At 36.4% G+C, this 25,047-nt stretch overlaps 1 protein-coding gene across 1 annotated transcript in view; it reads left to right on the plus strand.

The window, feature by feature from the left end:
* Ptp36e (protein tyrosine phosphatase 36E) overlaps window positions 1–25,047 on the plus strand; it is a 476,599-nt gene that overhangs the window by 71,694 nt on the left and 379,858 nt on the right. The window contains exon 2 of the mRNA XM_076428189.1: window positions 41–308. Within this exon, the coding sequence (XP_076284304.1) occupies window positions 44–308 (265 nt within the window). The 5' untranslated portion in view covers window positions 41–43. The remainder of the gene's footprint in view (window positions 1–40; window positions 309–25,047) is intronic.

A 25,047-nucleotide genomic window follows, 5' to 3' on the forward strand; every position in this document is an offset into this window, starting at 1 on the left:
GAATCAGTGTGTGTGCTGACCGTTCCGTTTCGTTTTTCAGAAAATGTCGTCGATGCGAACACAATCGACCACCGGTGGTGTGGTCGGTCTGAGCAGCGTCGGTTCTGATCGCACTGGCGCAACCTCGACCGCCGGTGGTTCTCATTCCCATTCTCACCGGAAGCACCATCATCATCACAGGAGCAGAAGCGCGCCGAGGGCGCAGGAGAAACCGCCGAGGAAGCGTCATCTTAATACCGGCCACAGCCTCGCCTCCATTCCCAGCCAGATTAAGCTGTCGATGCTGAACAGCGGCCTCATCTCGTTCGGTGAGTTCCGTCTCTGTTCTATACTCCGTTCCAGCCACCATCGTTAGACCATTTGCTCTCCATTTCATTTTCGATCCGGTCCTATTCGCCGGACTCTCATATCGAGCGGGGATCAGCTACTCGTATTGTTCACGATCATCATCAGGGTGAAAAATCTGTGCAAAGTTTCAGACCTCAAAGATTGACGAGAAAACGTGCCCCAAATGAATTAAACATTAAAATGATTAATTTAATGCTCGTAAATCGTTTTTCTAAACTGAACATCTTCTAAACTGTTTGCAGCGTTGAAAAATATGTTCAACACAACTTGTAGGTCTAGACAGGCTGCGTCGTTATGTCTTACTACTTTTTTTCATAAAATAAACGGTTTACGAAAATATTGAGGAAAACGTCGAACCAAAATCCAAAAATTTTTTCGTAAATTTTTGTAGAAAATTGTAGTGTGGTTTCATTATACAGGGTGGGGCAATAACTATGTCCACCTTGAATATCTCCGTTATTTGCAATAATATGGAAAAATGTTATGAACAAAAATTGCACGGTACTGGAGGGGACATGTTGTGACAAAAACATTTTTTGCGTGGGTGGAGGCATAGAGGAGATTCCAAGGTTACCTTGATTTTTTAAAAAGGAATGTCCTATTTTTTATACCACAGATCGATAGAGTATCAAATTCTGAGTATAAAAGTGTTGACCTTCATATGTCCTAAATCTAATAATTTACGAGATATTATCGAAACAATTTTCTTTCTTCTTTTGATAATATCTCGTTAACTATTAGATTTAGGACATATGAAGGTAACACTTTTGTACTCAGAATTTCATACTCTATCGATCTATTGTATAAAAAATAGGACATTCCATTAAAAAAATCAAGGTAACCTTGGAATCTCCTCTATGCTTCCACCCACGCAAAAAATGTTTTTGTCACAACATGTCCCCCCCTGTACCGTGCAATTTTTGTTTATAACATTTTTCCATATTATTGCAAATATCGGAGATATTCAAGGTGGACATAGTTATTGCCCCACCCTGTATAAAAAAAAAATATAGTATCTGCGGCAAAATATATGCAATTAAAATAAAGAGTTTCGCAAATTAAAAAAAAGACCACATTTTTCGCTAATGTCACACTTCAATTTTCAAATTTCAGAAAAAATGTTTGTATTTTGGTCCGAAGTTTATCTCAATTTTATCGAAAACCGTTTGTTTTACGAAGAAAAATAATACGACATAAAAGATGCAGCCTGTCCAGATCTACAGGTTTTGTTTAACATATTTTTCAACGCGGTGAATAGTTTAGCAGGTATTCGAGAAAAACGATTTTAGGAGCATTAAATTAGTTACTTTAATATTTAATTCATTTGGGACACCATTTCCCGTTATCCGGTGGAGCTCAAACTTTGCACAGATTTTTTTCGAGTTATTTGGAACAACTTTGGGGGGTGTCGTAAAAGATATTTTGACAATAATAAATAAAAGCCACCCTAATCATTATTCTACTTCTCCCCCGTTGATTCCGCGCCTATTACACCCGCTTCAAGAATTAAGAGGCTGCTGCGATAAAGAAGCACCGCCGCTTTTTTGGATATTTTTTGGGAAGCTCGAAAACTTTTTGGGAAATTCGAACAATTTCAACGGAAAGCACGGTTTCAAACGCGATATACAGGGTATCCCAAAAATGTTGTACTTCGTTGAAAGGTGCGGCGATTTCCGGGTCGTTTGAAGTTACTTGTTCCTTCGCGAAGGAGTTATTAATGAGAAACTTAGGCTGTTCTTTACTTTACGGGACCAAAAATTTTTGCCTTTCTCCTATGAATTATTATCTTTTTGGTATGTAATCCAGTAGATTTGAACGAGGAGAGCCTGGGAATCGAAGTTTCGATCCTGTAGAATCAATGGTTCAAAAGTTATGGTTGCTTAAAGATGAGCAAATTGCATTGTTTTTGACAGGTAAGCGTGCCACCATATTGGTTTTAGTGACGATCGGTTGCCGCTTACCGAGCAAAGCCGCTAGGTGGTAGCACAAGCATGCGGTAATGTCTATATTAGTTGGTTGGTGGTTAGATTAGGTGGGGGTGGTTATGTGAGGCCGGCCTGTCTATGTATTGAGACATCTATCTCTTTTTGTAAATATTTTCAAAGATATTTCTTCTCAAACATTTTCTAAGATATTTCCTCTATGTTAGCGATATTACCGCGTGTCCGTGCTGCCACCTAATCACTACAAACCAATATGGCGGCGCGCTTACCTGTCAAAAACGCTGCAAATTGTTCAAATTCAAGTAACCATAACTTTTGAACCATTGATCCTACAGGATCGAAACTTCGATCCCTAGGCTCTCCTCGTTCAAATCCACTGGATTACATACCAAATAGATAACAACTTATAGGAGAAAGACAAAAATTTTTGGTCTCGCAAATTAAAGTTTACCCGGAACTTGTATCAATCAGAGCGCGGCTACAGCAGACGGATTTCGGCTGGTCCAATGTCAATGCCACATTCAGTGTGACCTGTCAGTCTTTTCCAACAGACGACGCTCGCGCGTGAACACTCACACACCGCTAGGTTACGCGAGGATTGCAAGGGTCCAGGATTCCACTTCTGATTTCTCGATAATGCAAAGACGGGGTTTTTTAGTAGTCAAAATCGCTAGATGAAAGATCAGTCTAGGGCGCTGTTTGCCTCAAAAGTCCTTCTTTTACGTTTCCGAGCAATGGTTTCACAATATTCGGCTGCGTGTTGCCCGTCGAAGAGGCTAGTAACAAGTAAGCAAAACCATTGCTCGGAGACGTAAAAGAAGGTCTTTTGAGGCAAACAGCGCCCTAGATTGATCTTTTTTCTAGCAACTTTGACTACTAAAAAACCCCGTCTTTGTATTATTGAGAAATCAGAAGTGGAATCCCGGACCCTTGCAATCCTCGCGTACGTATACGTGGTCTAGCGGTATGTGAGTGTACCCTAGCGGTGTGTGAGTGTTCACGCGCGAGCGTCATCTGTTGGAAAAGACTACCTTAAAACATAATTCGCCGAAACAAAGCGTGAAACAGAAACAGAAAATGTCTGGTAGTATTATCGAGGAGCAAAGATAATGAGATAGCGTACATAACAAAAAATGACCAGTTGAGGTGCTTGTTTATCGCTGCAATCCTTTCAAATATTGCCCAATATGATCGATCGTGAAGCATACCTCATAGCCCATTCGATTCCTTCACGGTTCTCAGCTATAATATCGGAATATCCATAAACTGAGGTGTCCCGCGGCAATCTTGAAGGTGCGTACTGTGCTGAAATAAAAACCCTAGCTGGATTAGGGGGTCTTTGTTTCATTTTTAACGAAGTAAATTTCTTAAACCTTCTACGACGCTGTCCGTGTTTATGTCGACCCCGATTTCCGAGAGGAGCACTTAAATTCTCGGTTTATGATTGATTTACATGCATTTGATATGATAAAATGATGAATGCGTGTCCCTTTGGAGATACGTTCCGAGTCAACGACTCGCTCAGGTGGCAGCAAACCCAGCGGACTCATTAACGAATGCGGTTTTTTTGTAAGTCCGCGGCAGTTAGAGCTCCCAGACGGTCTTCGTTATTTCAAAATGCTCAGAGGCGTGTGAAAGAGAACGAAATTAGACGAGGTCGCTTTTTATAACACTGGCGAAGGTACCCCAGCACGGATCCACTGAGTTTACTATGGACTCATCCTGAATCGTTAGTTTCAAGTATACATTCTGAGAAACAGGTGTTAATTGTCCGTGGCTGATCCGATTGATCGTTCGAACTTGATGTGTTTTCACTGCGGGTATCGACTATGTGTTTCGAAGGACCACCTTCCAATCGAAAGGAAAGAAATACTAGAATTCTATCAAGACTTTGGCAGCGGCTGAAGTGGTGTTCGATTTGAGCACTCGCGAGTGGCGCGCGGATGATAGTTCCGCTCAAGTTTGCAAGGCTTGAGCTCTGTTAAATCGCGGACGCGTTGGCTCGCGAATGCCGTCGGATTGTTGCCCGCCAAATTAATCTTGGGCAGCCAGTTCAATGATCGTTTGTGAGAAAGGTCGTATTTGAGGAATCGCGTATCATCCCAGACCTGTCAGAGGATTCGTTAGTAAGGCTATTCTAACAGATCTTGTCTTATACACGAGGGATCTGACTGGTGTGATCCGTTAACATCACCTTGGCTTGTCTTGATGGATGGACAAGGAAGTACTGTTTGTGTATAAAGTCTTATATGGTGCGCGAATGATCAACAAGCTTGTGCGTTATACCATCTTGTCTCCACGAGGACTGGATGACTAGATTTCCAGTCTTATGTGAATTTAAGGGTACTACATATGCTGAAGACGTGAAGCAAGACGGACTGTGTTAAGAACTGAAGAATGTCACGGTTCTAGATCAGGAACTGAACTGAGTGATCTCGACTTCCAGTCACAGTACTTCATATTATAGTTTATTCTATTAATAGAAATATAATAAATTAACTTTAAATATAAAAACATAACAGAGATTAAAATCAATGTATTAAATAGTAACGTTCGGTTGCATTATGAACAGTTTCTAATTATAAGAATTTGTTTATGATTTATTACTAATATACAATGTCTATGATATATCTATAAAACTAATAACTCATAAAAAAATGTAAGTAGAATATATTTAAACGTATTTATGATACGACCTAATATTTTACTTTGGGTTTACAGCAAAATAAAAATAAAAAATGTAAGAATGTTTATACCACTGTGTGTGTGGATGACTGAGTGTTTCACTCATATGTTTATCTGTTATATATAATTTTATTGATTTATGCGTTGCGTTAACGCTTTTGTTAAGGGGGCCGGCGCGGCCGTGCAAGTGTGCGGGCACACGCACACATCGCTAAATTCGCATATACGTATATATGCAATTACAAGGTTTACGAAATTACGAAATGACGCTTCAGCATTGCAATGAGGAGTTCAGAAGTGATCAATTGTGATTCCTAAAAGTCAGATATATGGTGCTACGGTGCCCAAAATGCATATTTTTACGTTACAGAGGAATAATTTGTAATATTCGGCAGACACCGCCTGTCACAAATAATAATACAGCACCTCGAGGTTTCGAAATTTTGCACTAGTAGCACCACTGTCTCGTTCCTAAAGTGCACGTTACAAATGTTATAATAAAATACGGCTGATAATGCGGGTCGCGATATTATATTGTACATCGTCCATGCAAACACTAAATTTATTGAACAAAAACACTGGTACACGAAGCGGCTATCTTCCGACGTCTTGCTTACTTCGGTTGCCTCGTGACAGGCCAATACCAGTGGTGTTGGACAGGCAATATCTGCCGAATATTATAAATTATTCTAATAACGGTATAACGGTATAACGAACGACCTGCATTATCAGCCATATTCTATTGGAACATTTGTAACGCGCACTTTAGGAACGAGACAGTGGCGGTACTAATGCAAAATTTCGAAACCTCGAGGTGCTGTATTATTATTTATAAACAGTTCCCCGTGAGCGAGCAACGGATCGCAACGTGTCGTGTCAAGCCTCCTTTCAAAAACGAAATAAATAACCGGCAGTAAATATTTAAAAGAAATAAAAAGTAATTGAACAAAATTATAGTACGTACAGTGGCCGACGAAAGCATTTGTCAGTACGACTACTTCTGTTTACCACTGCGTATATTGCACATTAACTCTAAATGATCTTTATTTAATCGATTGATATTTTAATATTTTTTGTTGGAAAAATATTAACTATAAACGTCTATTATTTTACAGGTAAAACGATACGCTTTAAAGCAAGAAAAAAGTTTTATTATTTACACAATCACGCCCGAGCTGTGATTGTCACGAGCGTGAACGTTAAACGACGGAACTTCATTGTAAAAATTAGTATAGTTCTGTAATTCAATTTCGGTATTAAAATAAACTAGAGAGTCTCTACTTTATGATATTATGTAGAAATCATCGTGTGGGGCGAAGCGACGTGGGGCATATATTATATTATACTAATTCATTAACGAAGAATAGCAACATGGAAAAAAATAAGTTCCATCTTTGACATTTTATTTAAAAAAATAGAGAAAAGTTATCGACAATTTGGAATCACTAAAGTTAAAATACATAGTTTGAGATGCTACATCCATCATATAGTATATATGTATATAGGAAATTTAAATGCTCCTGAGTAAATTTTTAAATATTTATAGCGCGTACGGAAATGTGGCCATTTATTTACAGGTTAATCGTCCGTCTTTAAGGAGAAGTTTGTACGCTCTGTAAACATTCAACAAAAGAATTTAAAGTTTTAATATTCAAGGTTTTTAATACATGGTTACTATATGTATTGGCACAGTTAGGTTTTGTTTATTTGAAAGTGAATTTTGTCCAGCTAAAATGGCCATCTATCACACGGTACGTCGCATACTGGGCCAGAAACCGATCTTTTTTGACAAAAACCTGCCGACAACTCAGTTTTTCATCGATTCAATTGGATTTTTTTTTAAATGTTCGTGAAGGACTATACTTTGATGACGTGCTGCGCGAAAATCGTTAACTGTCACAAACAAGAATCCTTATCTACAAAGCCCAATAACTCCGATACTTTATCCGCCCATACCATAAATTTGCATGTCCCAGCTGAGTTGCCGACACTTCTTAACCCTAAACCCTAAACCGCAAAACTTTAAACTGTAAATCTGGCCCTGAGAATTACCAATTGAATAGAATTACATTCGGCACTTATGAGACTTGCCATTAATTTATTGATCCAACAGCAGCGTTTTCGCTTCTTGAGGAAGAACTTCCTTGTGCTTGCCATCCTTTATTCTTAGAGAGCTTATAAGTGGATCGGATGATAATAACATATGCCGTATAATATCTATATTTGTCTTTTTGCGGCAACACATTCGGGAGTTTTCAACTCGTGATTTCCTCAAGACTTTATTATTTGCCTCTTGTGGCTCTTCTGAATACAAACCAATTGGCAGTTCAAATGTAGCAAGTACTTCACTTCCATGTTGCAGCACCTTATGAACTGATGGAGGTAGTTTACACCATGGATAAATTTTAATGCACAATTTAGCCGTCTCCGAACAATATTCTTTGAATTTCACAGAATCAGCTTTCTTGTCACACGTAATTATCTGAAGAATGTTATGCAATCTTGTGATAATAACCGCGTTTAATCCAGTCACTGCAGCAACTGATTGGGCTTTTCTAAAAAAAGTTCGGGCCACGTTCCCAGTATTTGATGTACCAGCTCCCTGTTTGACAACATCAACTGTGATTGATAGCTCTTTCAAAGAATTTTGCACTTTTTTCTTCCTTGCCGCCTTTAACTTTTTTCCTTTATGGTTCTCGCAGATCCTTTTTCGAAATCTAAGTTGTATGAAACATGTAGAAGGTATTCCATGAAACGGATCCAACAGTGTAGGGTCGAGAGCCGGTATTTATAATATTCTTCATTACACGGCAGACTATTAACGTGTTCCAAATCATTAACTAACTTGGGCCCGACTGAGCATACATATATTACAACGGCTAGACCAGTGGTCCCCAACCCCCGAGCCACGGACCGGTACCGCGGTCCGTGGATCAAATGGTATCGGGCCGCCCAAGGAACACAATAAATACAATTAAATTAAAATTATTAAATCAAAACAATCTACAATATAAACAATCAACGTCCTTCCCGCACACTTTAGCGGGCCGCCGTAAAATTACACTGTTCAACAGCCAAAAAGTATTTCGATTCCCACTATGCGATTCTTATAGAGTTTTCCGCGCTGATTCCGAATCTTTTTTTCATTTTTTTCCTATACGTCCAGTTTTTGAGAAAATGGAGTTTAAAAAAAAGACATATTTTTCAACTTTGAACAAATATTGCGATGTTATTATAAAAGATATTGAATTGTTCTTTACAGCAAAAGATTCTGTAGACTTTCCCGAATACAGTGATATCCAATATTAATACATTACGATTATTTAAATATGTTTAAACAATGATTAAAGACGGAGATGCACCACTTTTGCACCAATTTTTGCGGATATTTTCGAATTTATCTCAAAAAATAAGTGCCCAGCGAAAAATGGAACTATACCACGTGAAGGAGCAGACTTTTATCTTGAGAAACCCCCCTGTGAAGTTTGCATGGTCGACGTTTTTTTCGAACCAAAAAGCAAAATATCTTCGCCCGACACGAGTTGTCACCAGTGGCGCTCACCACCAGAACGGTCGTTCGCTGCTCCGTATTCCGTATCCCGTCGCTGCGCCATATCCCGTCCCGAGCGCCACTGGCGGAAACTCATGTCGCGCGAAGATATTTTGCTTTCTGGTTCGAAAAAAACGTCGACCATGCAAACTTCACAGGGGGGTTTCTCAAGATAAAAGTCTGCTCTTTCGCGTGGTATAGTTCAATTTTTCGCTGGACCCTTATTTTTTGAGATAAATTCGAAAATATCCGCAAAAATTGGTGCAAAAGTGGTGTCTCTCCGTCTTTAATCATTGTTTAAACATGTTTAAACAATCATAATGTATTAATATTGGATATCACTGTATTCGGGAAAGTCCACAGAATCTTTTGCTGTAAAGAACAATTCAATATCTTTTATAATAACATCGCAATATTTGTTTAAAGTTGAAAAATATGTCTTTTTTTAAACTTTATTTTCTGAAAAACTGGACGTATAGGAAAAAAGTGAAAAACAGATTCGAAATCAGCGCGGAAAAGTCTATAAGAATCGCATAGTGGGAATCGAAATACTTTTAAAAAGTTGAAATTTGTTGGACAGTGTTATTAAACGTTGACCGGTCCGCGGCGATAAAAAGTTTGGGGAGCACTGGATTAGACGATTTCTGTTGAGTAAGTATATAACAGACTTTACCATCGATCATTGTACACCGGATATCAAAACGTATGATATGGTATGGACGAATGAAGTATCGGAGTTATTGGGCTTTGTAGATAAAGATTCTTGATTGTGACAGTTAACGATTTTCGTTTAAAAAAAAATTCCAATTGAATCGATGAAAAACTGAGTTGTCGGCAGATTTTCGTCCAAAAAGATCGGTTGCGTCGCACAGTGCGGACAAATGGCCTAATATTCGCCACTTCTCTAAATTTGGTTATTAATGTATATATAGGTAATTTTTTTACAGAAAATGATATTTACCAATATAATTAATAAATTTATTAAGAAATTAACAATTTTTATTTAAACAAAAATATGTTTTTAAAAACTAACAAATTTAAAACGAAATTAATAATAAATGAACCATATTTAATAATAATAATAATAAACTTAGACAAACTATAATAGTATAAACAAAATTAACAAACTTAACAAAACGCTATTCGCTATCCGAGTCATCCTCGGTACTTTGAATGTGATCCAAAACGAATCATTCAATCCCGTGATCTTGCACATTTCTGATTAAATATTGATCAATTTCAGTAAAATCGCAAGATTTGCTTTGTGTTGTCGTTTCTCGCGATATTTCAATCTCTTCAAATAAATCGTCCACCCTGTATAATTATTGCAAAATTGTATTGTGCATAAAAATGATTATTATGTATATGATTATTAATAACAATTTCCATCCTAATACGCATTTTTTGCAAAAGAAATGTATTTCATATCGTGATATACACGAATATTGAATTTTTCTGTGGCGGACAAATGGCAAAATTTTGTACAAACATCCAAATTTGTTTACGAATGTATATGTATTGGTAATTATTCGCTGAAAATGAAATTTAACGATATAACTAATAAATTTATAAAGAAATTAACGACTTTTCCACAATACAACATAAAGGCAAGGTACGGGCACTTATTAAAAAGTTTATAAAATTAAGAGTAGCAGTTAGTTGTAGGCTAAACTATGAAATTCTTAAACTACAACAAGTAATATATCCGAATATGTCAAAATCTCAGGATATTTTTTGCCTTTCTCGAGATATGTTAATTTGAAGTTTTATATGCAAGTAATAAATGAAACCACCGTTGAAAAGTTATACAAAAAATATATCTACTTTATTAAATGTAAAAAGAATGCATATACCTTGTTGAGCATTTTCCATTATACAGAATTATTATTGCAACACTGATTTACAATTAATGTAATATTATTTGATTTTTGGGACTCTGGAGAGTGCGACACATGGTAAAATTTTTTATAAAAATCTAAATTTGGTTACTAATGTAAATGCAATAGTAATTATTCACAAAAAAAAATGTAACAATAAAATTAATAAATTAAAAAAAAAAATTAACAATATTTATGCATAAAAATTATTGTTATATGATTAATAATATCAATTACCACCTAATAAAACGTTTTGCCAAAGGAATTTACCGTACATCGTGATATACACGTGTAGTGAGATATGCCCCGTTTGTCCGCACTATGCGTCGCACAGTGGTTCCAAATCCCCAAAAGCTGGCCAAAACCCCTAAACGTACTTCAATTTTTCCAAAAATTGGTATTCCATGGTTTTCGGGTCCGCTGATTACGAATCTGAACTCAAAATTCGAAAAAACAAAATGGCGGATCCAATATGGCGAACGCATACGTTAAAAAATTGTTAGTTTTGTTCAAAAATTACTATACTATGGTTTTCGGGTCCGCTGATTACAAATCTGAACTCAAAATTCGAAAAAACAAAATGGCGGATCCAATATGGCGAACGCATACGTTAAAAAATTGTTAGTTCTGTTCAAAAATTAGTATACTATGGTTTTCGGGTCCGCTGATTACAAATCTGAACTCAAAATTCGAAAAAACAAAATGGCGGATCCAATACGGCGAACGCATACGTTAAAAAATTGTTACTTCTGTTCAAAAATTGGCATTCCGAGGTGTATCGTACGTATTGCGACCACAAAGCACAAGAAGATGCTCGGAAACTCATTTGAGTTGCATACGATAATGCATCATCTGAAAAATTTGCCCGAATATCTGCTGTTTTTCTTCGCTTTGATCTTTCGCTGGAGGTTTCAAATTCTAAAGGACGGCCAATGATGTTCGCATGATTGTCGCTGTCTGCAGGTATACGGAATGCAACAGATACATTAAGCCACGTAGCAAACCTTCTAATAAAGGAATCTTCCGTTCTCTTTACACTTTGCCATTTTGTCTTAATTTTAGAAATTAAAATCCCTAATGCGGTCTTTGTTTCATGATTTACATCAATTAATTTCCCGTGCTGTTCGCATATCTGATTCCGAAGGTGTTCAGATATTATAGTAATATCACTATTCAAATAACACTTAATTATTTGAAAAATCTGTTTTCTCGTCAATCGGATTTCGTTATTACGAGACCCTGAAAGTAAATAATAGAAATCAATATTTGAAACATTTTATCTAAGAATTAATTAAAAAGTTAATTAATTACTTCTATAAATTAATTTACTTAGACCTGTCTGTCCCTTAAAGATCGCTTCCTCTCTAGCTCTCTTATTAAAACGTTTATATCTCGGTAACAAATTAACGCAAAATAATGTTATTATATTGTTTTGAAATTGTCTGAATGTCAGCTATAAGAATATATGAAAAAATAACCCTTTTTTTCAAAAATTGACCCGTGACCTTCGCAGGACGTTTCAAGGTCACTAATAAGTCAAACGCATACCATCGTCAAATGTGTTCCTTCAGACCGTAAAATTTTTATTTCAAACATTTTTTAGTATCATTCATACTTTCCGAGATATTTTGGTGGAAGCTAATAAAATGCTTACACTGAGCTAAATAAAATGGTGGTACGTGAGAAATGGCAGTACTCGGCAGTTAAGATTTTAGATTTTGCAAGATAATAGTATAATCTAAGACCCTATGTAACGCACGTGAAAAACGCGCGTGAAAAATGCCTGTCTAACGAAAGCGAAGTTTCGACTACGACTGCAACTCAGGTAAAAAAATGCAAGAATTTTCCCGTTTACCCCACTACGGAGTCACTATTAGAGTACCCATCCCAATGGGTAAAAACGTCCTAGCTCATAATTCATTTTTGGGGTTTTGGCCAGCTTTTGGGCGTTTGGAACCACTGTGCGTCGTCGCAAAACTACAAGAAGTCGCTCTACAACAGGTCCTCATTTTAGCAAAAGAACTATGCGAACAGCTTTGTATAATCCTTGTAGGACATTCGCTGCTCGGAAGAGTGCAGTCATTTTGTCACATTGTTCGTGAACGATAATACTTGTATGTGAAAAAGGGGACGATTGGAGTCGCCTAAAAACCAGTACGGCGAAAGACGCGAGAAGATAATGGATTCGAATTTTCGTAAAGACCAAAGTGCACCTTCTCTTTCAATTATGTAGTCTTAGTCAAAGCGGAGATTTTTCATTGAAAATACGCAACCCGAGAGGATCGAAGGAAGAATATCCTTGACTGCTGCGTAGAGGGCTCAAAATTAATGAGCTTCTTTGAGTGTATTGTGTTGTGCTATTTCGAGTTTTATCGAGCACCGGACGTGATACGAGAGTCGGATAACCTCCGGCAGGGCTGACGGCTAGCTTTAATTTGTTTGAATTTAATCCCATCGCAGGATACTCGGGAAGTTTTCTGTAATTTCCGATTCCTCTTCGCAGAACTTGACGTCTCGTTAGAAAATGAGCTGGAAAGTTTACTGCGAACTTGTCTTGGACGCTGAAATAGCCTGACAGAGTGCAACGCACGTATCTCGTATAACGCCACTTTGCAGTAATAAAAGCCACTCCGTATGACGGATAAATATATTATGCAGTAATGTTCGAGCGGGGACGGAACTTGCCGGCAACTTCTTTCTAGCGAGTTCCAAGGGACCAAAGGGTGAGCACGATGAATTTTAGTTACGGCCGCCCATGGGAACTCGAAAGTTCGGCCAGGGTTACGAAACACTTTACACGTTTTTTAATTTATCATCGCATCTTCGACGGTCGGCTGGAAAAAAGTACAATGGCCGTATCGTTGAAACTTTTGAAATTTCATTAACCGGTAGCTGTGTTAAAATTTTTCATTTAACACATTGTCGCGTCCGAACATTAATTTCTCGCCCGATACATCAGATGATTGCATAAGTGCGTGCTCGATTTTCACGGATGTCGCAAACTGTACTGCACAGCGGAGTGTAAAAAGAAATTATATAATCACCATTCTTTTCTAATTGTAGAAAACAATGGTGACTATACAGGGTGAGGCGCCAGAAACAGGCCACCCGAATGACTCGGCTGCTATTGGTGGTAGGAAGAAATACATTAGATGGAACTTGCTTGGTTTGGAGGGGCATTAATCAGATGTTAGTAACTTTTTTTGTAGGTGGACATACATCAATCGATGCAACTGGTCATTCGTTACAAAAAAGTACAAACCTATGTATGTCGAAAAGTTAACAGTTCAGGAGATATTTCAATTTAAATAACTCTAAGACACCATTACTGTCGTACTAAGACGTTAGCGTTTACTTGCTAGTGTAAATTGAACAGTTGAAATTGAAATTGAAAAATTGACGTTGAAAATGAAATTGGAGATTTTAAATTAACGAATTGAAATTGAAAAATTGAAGTTGAAATTGAAAAATTGACGTCGAAATTGAAAAATTGAAATTGAAGAGTTGAAATTAAAGTTGAAATTGAAAAATTGGAGTTGAAGTTGAAGGGTTGATATTGAAATTGATGTTGAAATTAAAATTGAAGTTGAAATTAAAGTTGAAAATGTAGTTGAAGAGTTGATATTGAAATTGAAGTTTAAATGGAAAATTTGATGTTGAAATTGAAATTAAAGAGTTGACATTAACAAATTGAAATTGAAGAGTTGAAATTAGCGACATGAAATTGAAAAATTAAAATTGAAATGGAAGAGTTGAAATTAACGAAATGAAATTGAAAAATTAAAATTGAAATGGAAGAGTAGAAATTGAAGTTGAAATGGAAGAGTTCAAATTGAAGTTGAAATTAAAGTTGAAATTGAAAAATTCAAGTTGAAAATGAAGTTGAAGAGTTGATATTGAAATTGAAGTTGAAATTGAAAAATTGACATTGAAATTGAAATTGATGTTAGCGTTTACTTACTTGTATAACGTCTTAGTACGACTGTAATGGTATTTTAGAGTTATTTAAATTGAAATATCTCCTGAACTACTAATTTTTCGACATACATAGGTTAGTACTTTTTTATAACGAATGTCGAGCTGCATCGATTGACGTATTAAAAAATACCTCATTCTATTTAAAAAAATGGAGATGACCTTCATATGTCCTTTACACGTCCACCTACGAAAAAGCTACTAACATCAGATTAATGCCCCCTCGAAACCAAGCAAGTTCCATCTGATGCGTTTCTTCCTCACACCAATAGCAGCCGAGTTAATCAGGTGGCCTGTTTCTGACCCTGTATAATTGATTAATAAAGCTGTATTCTTTAAAATTTAACCACTGAATTTTATTTTCAAATCGGGCATTAACTTTTGAAATCATCCAATATTATGTGTACCAAAGCTGAGGATGTAAAAATTATTGGCAGAGCAGTTGCTGTTAGTTTATTTCCAATGTTTCGTTCAATAACCAAAAAAATATAGAAAAATAATGGGGTAAACTTTACTTTACCACTCAAAATTTTTGCCTTTCTCCTATAAATTATTATGCATTTGGCATGTAATCTAGTAGATATGTACCAGGAGATCCTGCAGATCGAAGTTTCGATCCTGTAGGATCAATGAGTCACGAGTTATGGTTGCTTAAAGTTGAGCAATTTCCAGTGTTTTTGACAGGTAAGGGCGCCGCCATATTGGTTTGTAGTGACGATCGCACGCCGCTTACCGAGCAGAACCGCTAGATGGCAAGCACGGGCACATGGTGTAGGAGCTAGCATACTGCATAGGCATGGGCAACTATGATACATAGCTCGACTACTTGGGAAGGAGAGGAGGAAAAAGGAAGGAGGCGTTTCGTCCCAGGCCCGCCAGAGGACTCATCAGTAAGGCTGACTGGCGGACCTTGCCTTAGACGTGGGGATGTCGGAAGGCGGTTGAGGACGGTATATATGCTAATCGTTGAGGAACGAGTACTTGCGGGAAAGGCCTAGTCGAGTGCCTGTCCCTCTTGTGGCGCATGTCTGAAGTTCGGCCTCCACACGTCGTGTAGTCCTACAATGGTAATATCGCTAACATAGAGAAAATATCTCAAAAAATGTTTGAGAAGAAATGTCGTGGAAAATATTTACAAAAAGTGATCAATTTCACAAAACATAGTCGGGAACTTTCCGCCTCCACACGTACCTAATCCCAAATTCTAAATCTAACCTCAAATTAGTAAGTAAAAGCCCCAAATTGTATTTTTTAACCCAGACCTAACCCAAACCAGTTGAAACGCAACATCGTCGCCATGTATTCCAAAATTCGAACAACAATCGCAATACCTGCTCTATATTATCAGCATTAATGCGTGCCCGTGCTGCCATCTAGTGGTTCCGCTTACCTGTCAAAAACACTGCAAATTGCTTAACTTTAAGCGACCATAACTTCTGAACCATTAATCCTACTGGATCGAAACTTCGATCTGCAAGTTCCCCGGGTACAAATCTACTGGATTACATACCAAATACATAGTAATTTATAGAAGAAACGCAAAAATGTTGTGTCCGGTAAAGCAAAGAGCAGCCAAAAAATGGTTGATCCCTACAGCAAAGGGCCACCCTACTATGAAGCTGTACACGCTTACGGGCCCGAATGGACCCGGCATCCGCCATTCGAGGATTAAATGAATTACTTCAATCTCTATTTTTGACTGCTGGTTTGCCTGTTAAGAAGGAAATGGATTAATTAAACCCTCTGTGAATGAGGATTTTTTAAAATACTATCAATATTTCCCTCAATGAACTGTGTAGTATATCGCAGGCTTAATTATTGGGAAAAAATGAAAAATCTTCTTGTTTAGAAACGTCAATTCAATTGATTTACCATCTGCAATTCGGTTCCGAGCATTTTTGCGAACGTATATTTATTCTTCTTACCCGCGACACAGGTGAAGCAAAAACCTGTCGCGCGCGACGTTTCTTATGTATCGACAACAATCAGCTGTGCGAGTTCGACAACAAGCGGCGACGTGATCGACCGCACATGTAAACCTCGCCGCACCGAGAGTTTGTCGAACTCGTCATATTGTATCGGGGGCCATCGTCTCCTATGTTTTTCCTACAATGATTCCGTTACCTAATTCCTTTGTCTCCCTCACAGCCTCGTTTATTCGGTCATTGCCCTAATGAACGTTGCTGTGATCCTAGAAGTTTCATTTCAAAGTCCCCACTCCTTAATCCTTCCGAAACCGATGGCCCACCAATGTATAAAAGAGAGCAACGTTTGCGCCTCTCGCGGAATTCTTGTAATTTCTTCTCGTCATACTGACACGCTGTTACTCTATACAATTCGTTACGCCCGGTTATATTCGCGATACTCGCTGTTTACACCGACCGTATTCGATCTTAACTCATTCCGACATTTTCACATCATTTTCCTGTTATTGTAATTTTCTGGTTTATCTTAAAATATATTTTTGTTACACACACACATAACTTGTCTCAACCTTCTATTTCAATTCTTTCCGTTTCTATCCTTCATTAGCTAGAGTTTACAACACTTCTGCTTTGTACAGGGTGCAAAGAAATTAAATTTGAGGTCAAAAGGTAAACAATTTTATTCTACTGATAGCAAGGATAAAAAGTGCAAAAGAAACCATGTGGGTCAAAACTCAACCGTTCTCACCAAAAATTATGATAAAGATTTTTCATTATTTATATTTTATTTATATTATATTTTCGATATATTTTTCATGGACAAAGAAAATAATCTCCAATCGCCTCATCGATAGCACGCTACACATACATATAAATTCCATCCGACTGAGAAATGAAATTATAATATAAATAAAATCAGTTTGATAATGAAAAAACTTTACCATGCATTTTTGGGAGAACGATTGAGTTTTGACCGATGATTCCTTTTGCACTTTTTATCCTTGCGATGTATACAATACGGTGTAATCGAAAAATTTGTTAACCTTCTGACCTAGAAACTGAGAAAGTCAAAATTAATTTTGCGGCATCTTTCTTACATCAATTTCTACGATCTCTATAGTTTCTAGGTACCCTGTACACAATTAAGTCCGTCTGCAACTACAGAACAAATGCAGAATTAGATAGTCTTGATGTCGACTTTCATCTTATAAAAGATAAATATGTATAATAATAATAATAAAGCGAATGAATTGTGGATTTAAAAGAGGAAAACATAGCCTGCTATGTTTTGGACAATATTAAGCGGCCTCTATTAAAAATCGCATAACATCTTTTTTAAATTTTGTGTGATTCCTACCAATTGCAATCTAAACAAATTTTGGTTTACTCATTCTCTAGCAAACTAGTCGGCTTAACATCTTAAAAAAATTCAAGTCCAAAGGACCAATTTTAAAAAAGTTATGTGATTTTTAAGAGTGTCCACTTAATATTGTTCCCGACTGTATATAGGTTTTACAAATCAATTTCATCCTTTTGTAAATCAAATTCAACCTTTTGCAAATCATTTTCACCCTTTTATAAATCAAATTCAACCTTTTGCAAATCAATTTCTCCCTTTTGTAAATCAAATTCAACCTTTTGCAAATCAATTTCACCCATTAACCTTTCGCAATCTGAATTGTTTGTCAATTATGTTGCCAACTACTCCCTACTACAATATAATATTTTAAGTGTTTTATTTGAAATTTACTCGAAAATACGCAGTTCCTTGACTGCTACTTATTTTAAACAATGTTAGTTTACTAATGACACTAAATATAGCTCTCAAAACTTTGTTGTAATTTATACTTGTGGAACTTATATTTGTTTTTAACTAAAAAATAAGACAAGTAAATACATACAGGACGAACCAAATACATATAAAAACTCGTTTTATTTACATTTTTTCTTCTCTGATGTCGAGTCACGCTCGACAAAGGAATGCAAAGGGTTAAGAATATTTAAAATTAATTATTTATTTATTTCGATTAAATTAAATATTTATTTAGACACACACACGTGAACGATGTCATTATTGCAAGGGAAACATAAGACTCCAACACTCAATATGTTACGTCCTAAGGTGGACGTATTATAAATTTGAAGTTAAATTTGAAAGATTTTAATAGAAGATAAAACGCAGTTTTGAACCTACCTGCATTCGCTGGCTTCGGTTCGGGTAATTGAGGATTTCTTAAATTCTATGTGGCTTTGATTGTGGAATTGGATCGAAGAAATCGAAGTTGGGTAAACTCTCTTTTAAAATTATTTGAAGTTTTGATTTGAATAAAAATTAACAAAATATATTGTAAGCATCAAATTTCGGATACATAGAGTTCTCTCTCTCTCTCTCTCTCTTGTGATCTTATTATAAATTATTATTATTAGCCGTACGCTGGTTTCACTCGCAGTTATAGAACGATTATTTCGGCGATGATGATGTGGTGATTAAGATGATGATAATGTTGATTTTGATGTTGCTGTTGGAGATGTTGTTGATTAAATCCACACAATTCAGCGAGTTAACTCGCTTTCAACTTTTCAACTCCACTGAACGCACTATTGAACTCTGGCTCAGATTTTATTAAACTATTGACTGAATGTATCGATTAATTACTGATTTATCGAGGATTGAGGACTGAAGACTTTTGCAAAACTATTTAACTTAAAACTTTGACGATAACGTACTGGACTGAATTTGCACATAGACTGAACTCATTGAGGACTGACTGTCCTGATGAGGAGCCACCCCTTTATACATAGATTCATCAATCCATTATTCTGAGCCTAATCTCCATGGGGTGAGTGTATCCTCAAGCATTCTTCGAAATCAGTTTTCCTATGAACTATTACCTTTTGACCGGAAAAAGAGGTAATAGTAAACATCCTGCCAGTTAATTAGTCACCCGCTTATTATTTATCAATCTTTGTTCATTTCAAAGTATCGATCTTCACATTATTCAGCGATGAACAGTTTTCAACGGATATTCATTCGCAATTTATATTTCAAATCATCGCTTTATATTTAATAAAATACATTTCGCTGCGTTCTTAATTTATTCAATGATATTCTAAATTCAAGTCGAGTTTAAGTTTAAAATAAATCACGCGAGTTAACAATTCCATATAATCAGCTGCGAAATATATCTTATAGATTTTCCTTAATTCTATTGGTTCTGCCGCTCGCAATATGATCAATAGGTGCACGGTAGTGCACCAGCCAAGTTCCTCGCACTACCTCCTTTTACACGAAACAACTTAGCCGTTTTTTAGATGCTTATAACTCGGCACTGGAAGCAGATGGAGAGATGTAATTTCGTAGACTTGTTAAATGCTATCATGTCTCAATATTGACAAAATATTAATCTTCCAACATTAATAGGTTCCGAGATATAGGACCTCAAAAATCGTTAGATTTGTCACTGACTGACTGACTGACTGACAGATCATCAAAACCTTTTGGGTACTTCCCATTGACCTTCAAGCTTGAAATTTGGTACATAGGTCCACCATAACAAACACTCAAAGGAATAATTATCAAAGTTTGAAATTTTACACCTTAAAGGGGTTGTATTGAAAAAAACATTACGAAATAGGTACGTAGGATAGAACATAGCAGCATAACATATGTATACATAAGTATACGTTTTATTAGCTTCGAAGTCGCAACAAATACTGATGAAAAAAACAATCGCTCTAACGTAAAAAAAAGAAACTGCACCCAGCATCGTCTATAGCGGAGGAGGCAAACGGATCCGGGCGTCGCGTCGCCGGCAGAGTATTAATCTTCGATTCAACAAAAACTGATGAAATCCCAACAAAAACATCCTGTAAACAGGAGCCAAGTTCTTATGGCCGTGAAAAGTTCTGAGATCAAACAAAATACGGCCAAGTACGTTAGCTTAGAAATACCTCTTGCAATACTGAAAAAAGCGTTTGTAAAAATTAGTTTAAAAGAACGCTATTTAATTTTTAAAGAGTTACATGGAGGGCTAAATTATTCAAACTTGGCCGATACCTAACACCTTTTATGGCCATTCGTTTAAAAAGTAACGGCCAAGTTTGAATAATTTAGCCCTCCATGTAACTCTTTAAAAATTAAATAGCGTTCTTTTAAACTAATTTTGACAAACGCTTTTTTCAGTATTGCAAGAGGTATTTCTAAGCTAACGTACTTGGCCGTATTTTGTTTGATCTCACAACTTTTCACGGCCATAAGAACTTGGCTCCTGTTTACAGGATGTTTTTGTTGGGATATAATATACGACAGATCAATATTAATTATCAACAATAGTATTTAACATTGAATTTCTCATACAACATTATTAGAGTAAGTATAAAAAGAAATTCAGAAAATATATATTATACATGATTATGATCAATTATTATCGATGGCTGAACCATCGGACGTGACAATACGCTTCAATAAATACATATGTACTTTCATTTTAAAAAGTTATTATAACCAGAAAATGGCTACAATGAATATACATATCTACAAACAGTTTTCATACATTACACAGTTAATGAATTGGTAATTACTTTTAAATAAGTATTTCGTGTGCATATCTTTGCAATAAATCAAATTTTGAATTTATTAAAAATTAATTTACTTTTGATCTGTTTTACAATACCTTACTTAAAAACACGTTCTTTGTAAAGGTTGAAATTGATTAGCAAAATGGTGAAATTGATTTGTGCAAAGGCCGAATTTGGAGTTCAAAATGGTGAAATTGATTTGCAAAAGGGTGAATTTGAAGTTCAAAATGGTGAAATTGATTTGCAAAAGGGTGAATTTGGAGTATGTATGTATGCATTTAATTATCTAAAATAGCAAGCAAAGAAAATGACTCAAGAATGAAAACGAAGAAGATAGTTCGATAGTTCCCAGGAAAAATGGTCGTGCATACGATGCCCCAGTTTTACAAGAATATAATAAGGGTAATCGAGGGCAGTAACGTTTCCAGTGGCAGGAGGATGTTCTTAAAAAATTCATTTGAATGAAATTCGAATTTAATTGGAAATTGAGGTGACGTTGGGCGTTGGGGGTTACCGGCGGAGGCTGTTACGAAGAGAACATGAAAGAAATTTGCATTTAATAAGTTCGATTGGCCACCGAGGAGACACCATTTTTGTGGGAGAGGTGGAGCAATGTTCCGCGGTGATCCGCGAGGACTTTCTTTTCCCTTCGTTACAGCATCAGTGCCGGATAAAGCAGATCCGTAACTTGATTCGATCAAGCATGGCATTTCTGTCGGGGCTTTCCGAAGCGTTTTAGACGCTTTTAGCTCGGCTCCCGAGTCCCTCTAGTCTTTCACGTGTCATTTCATGCAATATTTCTAGTCTCTAGCGCGCAAAATTCAACACGAAAGCAACCCTCCTGGAAACTCGAAGGAAATCTCGCGTTCTTCGTGAAATTACGAAAAATTGATACCTTTTTATTGTTCTCCAGCCACCCTACAAAATTTCCGGACCAGTGACTATAAAACTTTTATACGGTCAAAGTAAGGTGAAATGCCCTAAGTGCGGACAAGCCAAAAGTGCTGACTATATCTGGACAATTGAATTTTTATAGTAAAACCAATATAATTAAGAGATTAAATAATTATTTTATATCATATATTCCGCGAGAGAGGCCTTAGCTACAAGTAGGTGAGAATATTATTTGATTAAGACAACAATATTGAAGTTTACAAATAAATTCAAACTTTATCTGAAAACAGTATACAAAATAGTCTATTTTCATGCGAATCATGTGCATTTATAGTTTGAACTTTTATTAGAAAAAAAAAAGATATAATTTAAGCCCTTAGGCAAAAGATAATTATCACGCATAATAATATTGATATTTTAAAATAAATTGGCAATCAGACACGTAACTTAAATAATATAATTATTAATTCAAATATTAGATGTCCAAATTTAGAATTGTTTTGACATTAAGTACTCCATACTGGGACACGATGGCAGTAACTGTCCAACTATAAGCTTATGCTCGATGTACATACGCCTTAAGCCGGACACGTGTTCGCGACTAAAATCAACTCGTAGTCTTCTATTTGCTTGTCAAAAGAGAGAAACAAAATTAAAATAGGAAAAGAACAAGAATTTAATAAAAATTTACTTTATCTACTTTACGTTATCTACTTTATTTAACTTTCTCGGACGACCGAAACGAGGAAAGCTTTTACACTTTTTGTATCTTCATACTTGTCTATGATTACTTTTTACAAATCCATCACAACGATTTACTATTTTCCCTATTTCTCGAAATGGTTTTCCTCCGTTTCTTAATTTAACAATAAGTTTCCTCATGTCTTCTGAAGTTTCTGTACGTTTTCAACTCATAATTCTATTTATGCACTAAGAATTTCAAAATAATCAACACTGATGAAAATTTACACGAATTCACGCTTATTCAGAAATGACTGCTTCTAGAAAACCGCTTTACTAGATTATCTTTCATAACTAGACTGCGGATCTTTATGTAAAATAAAAATTGTTTGCACCAATTGCAAGTGACCGGAGCCATATAGAAATAGTATATAGCTTATTCTTACTTTAATAATTTTAACAAGCTGAGAAAAATAGATTTGCACTCTTAAATTATTGTAACCTTTCTACTGTTTTAAATTGCACCCACTCATGTTTGCCAATAAATGCATAAAATCCGCAGTCGATTCGTAACAGACTAACTACTTTTGCTGCGTATACATATTCACTTCTGACGCGTTCGTAAGAAACCTACTTCAGATTGGCATTTGTTTACAATACATTGAAAACGTAATTCACTAAGATGTGTGTTAATATACGATTGTGACACTCGAAATACCACGTACTACAACATCACAACTTTGGTTTTTGCGAAATATGCTGTAAATATAATGTAGAATCTTATACATTCTATCAAAAAAGTATCGGGAATTGGTCAATGACACACAATATGTATTATTCATCCAAATTTATTGTATCGCCTTCAAAGTAGGCACCTTTCGAAATAATACACTTATGCCAACGAATAACCCAATCATCGAAACATTTTTTAAACGCATTTTTTGGAATCAACTTGAGTACTCGCCGCGAAATCTCTTTTATGTCATCTATCGACTGAAAACGGGTGCCTCGTAGTGGTAATTTGAGTTTTGGAAAAAGAAAACAGTTTGCCGGAGCCATATCAGGGGATACGGTGGCTGCTCGATAAGATTTGTTGAGTGTTTGGCCAGAAATTCGTTGACAATGATAGCCTTGTGAGATGGTGCGTTATCGTGGTGCAAAAACTTTTCTTTCCACAAATCTGGTCTTTTTCGACGAATTTGCTCTCTCAAACGCCGCATAACGCTCAGATAATATTCTTTATTTACTGTCTCACCTTGTGGCAAGAATTCCGAGTCACAACACCGCGGTAATAAAAAAAAACTGTCAACATCGCCTTCACTTTTCATCGACTTTGACGTGCTTTTTTCGGTTTCGGCTCAATTGGAAGGCGCCATTCCGAAGCTTGTTGACTGGTTTGCATGTGAAACTTGTAAACCCATGTCTCATCACCAGTTACAATGCGTTTTCTGGATGTAGGGTCGGAATTGACCCGTTCTAACATGTCTTCAGCGACTTTAACGCTATTGAGTTTTTGCAGAAAATTCGCAAAAATCGCAAAACACACTTGAGATGAACTGACAAAATGGCGCACTGTAAACTAACTAAATGACAAGTAACGCTCAAACTCCGCGTGAGTATAGAGGACAGTTGTGCTAACTTAGTGACAAAAAGAATTTCAACATTCCCTTTAAACGGGCTTTTTAAATGATCGATTCCCGGTACTACTTTCTTGACAGAATGTATGTATGGGATGTGTACTCATTTTTAACTTTTACTGTGTATGCCATATACAGACGAAATCAAAAATTATGCGTTAAGTATCTTCGTAAGAAATGTGTATTGGCGAAAAAGCTCGGACACGTGTGTCTGCTTATTTTCTCTCTAGAATCATCACAAAAAGTTTCATTATAATCAGATCCTCACAGATGTGACAAAACGTGTTTATCCCCGAAAATGTCGTACAAGGGGGAAAAATGCATATTCTTTTGTATGTCTACATTTATTTTAATGCTTAAGTATTAATTACAAACAAATCAAATTTTATTTCACCTAAAAAGACACGCGTAACATTCATATTTGTTAGACTTTGTTAAAATCTTCATGACGAGTCTGACTCGTTAAAATAAGGCAAGGGGTTAGTAAATAATACGAATTTAACAGAAGCATGCCGGACTAGACAATGCATGGTGCGATGCGCTCAATTGATATTTATGGAAATTCGTTCGCGGTTGTTTCGCAAAAAACCGGAAGCATAGAAAATCCGGAATAAAAGGATTTCGGTTAAATTCTTTCTTCCGACGTGTTCGGCAGCTGGTATCCGGTTTCAAATTCGTAAAATTCGTAGCCCGGCTATAATTCATCGCGTTCATAAAGTCGGTTCGTTTAAAAGAATCGTATTAAACCCCCTCCTTCCGGTGAAACTTTGCGGCTCGGCTACTTTCGGAATTAATGGAATTATCGCCCCGCGAACCGTGCGAGCAAACAGCGCTGGAAGTGGAGCGTAGGATAAGCGAAATTTTGGGATCAGTTGAGTAGAAGTAGAAGAAGAGTTAAGCGGCGTCATAAGGTGCCGTGCTTTATCACTTTTGCTTCAGTTGTGCCAAAAAGCA

This window comes from Lasioglossum baleicum, chromosome 7 (assembly GCF_051020765.1).
Source record: "Lasioglossum baleicum chromosome 7, iyLasBale1, whole genome shotgun sequence".
In the NCBI taxonomy this organism is placed as follows: Eukaryota; Metazoa; Arthropoda; class Insecta; order Hymenoptera; family Halictidae; genus Lasioglossum; species Lasioglossum baleicum.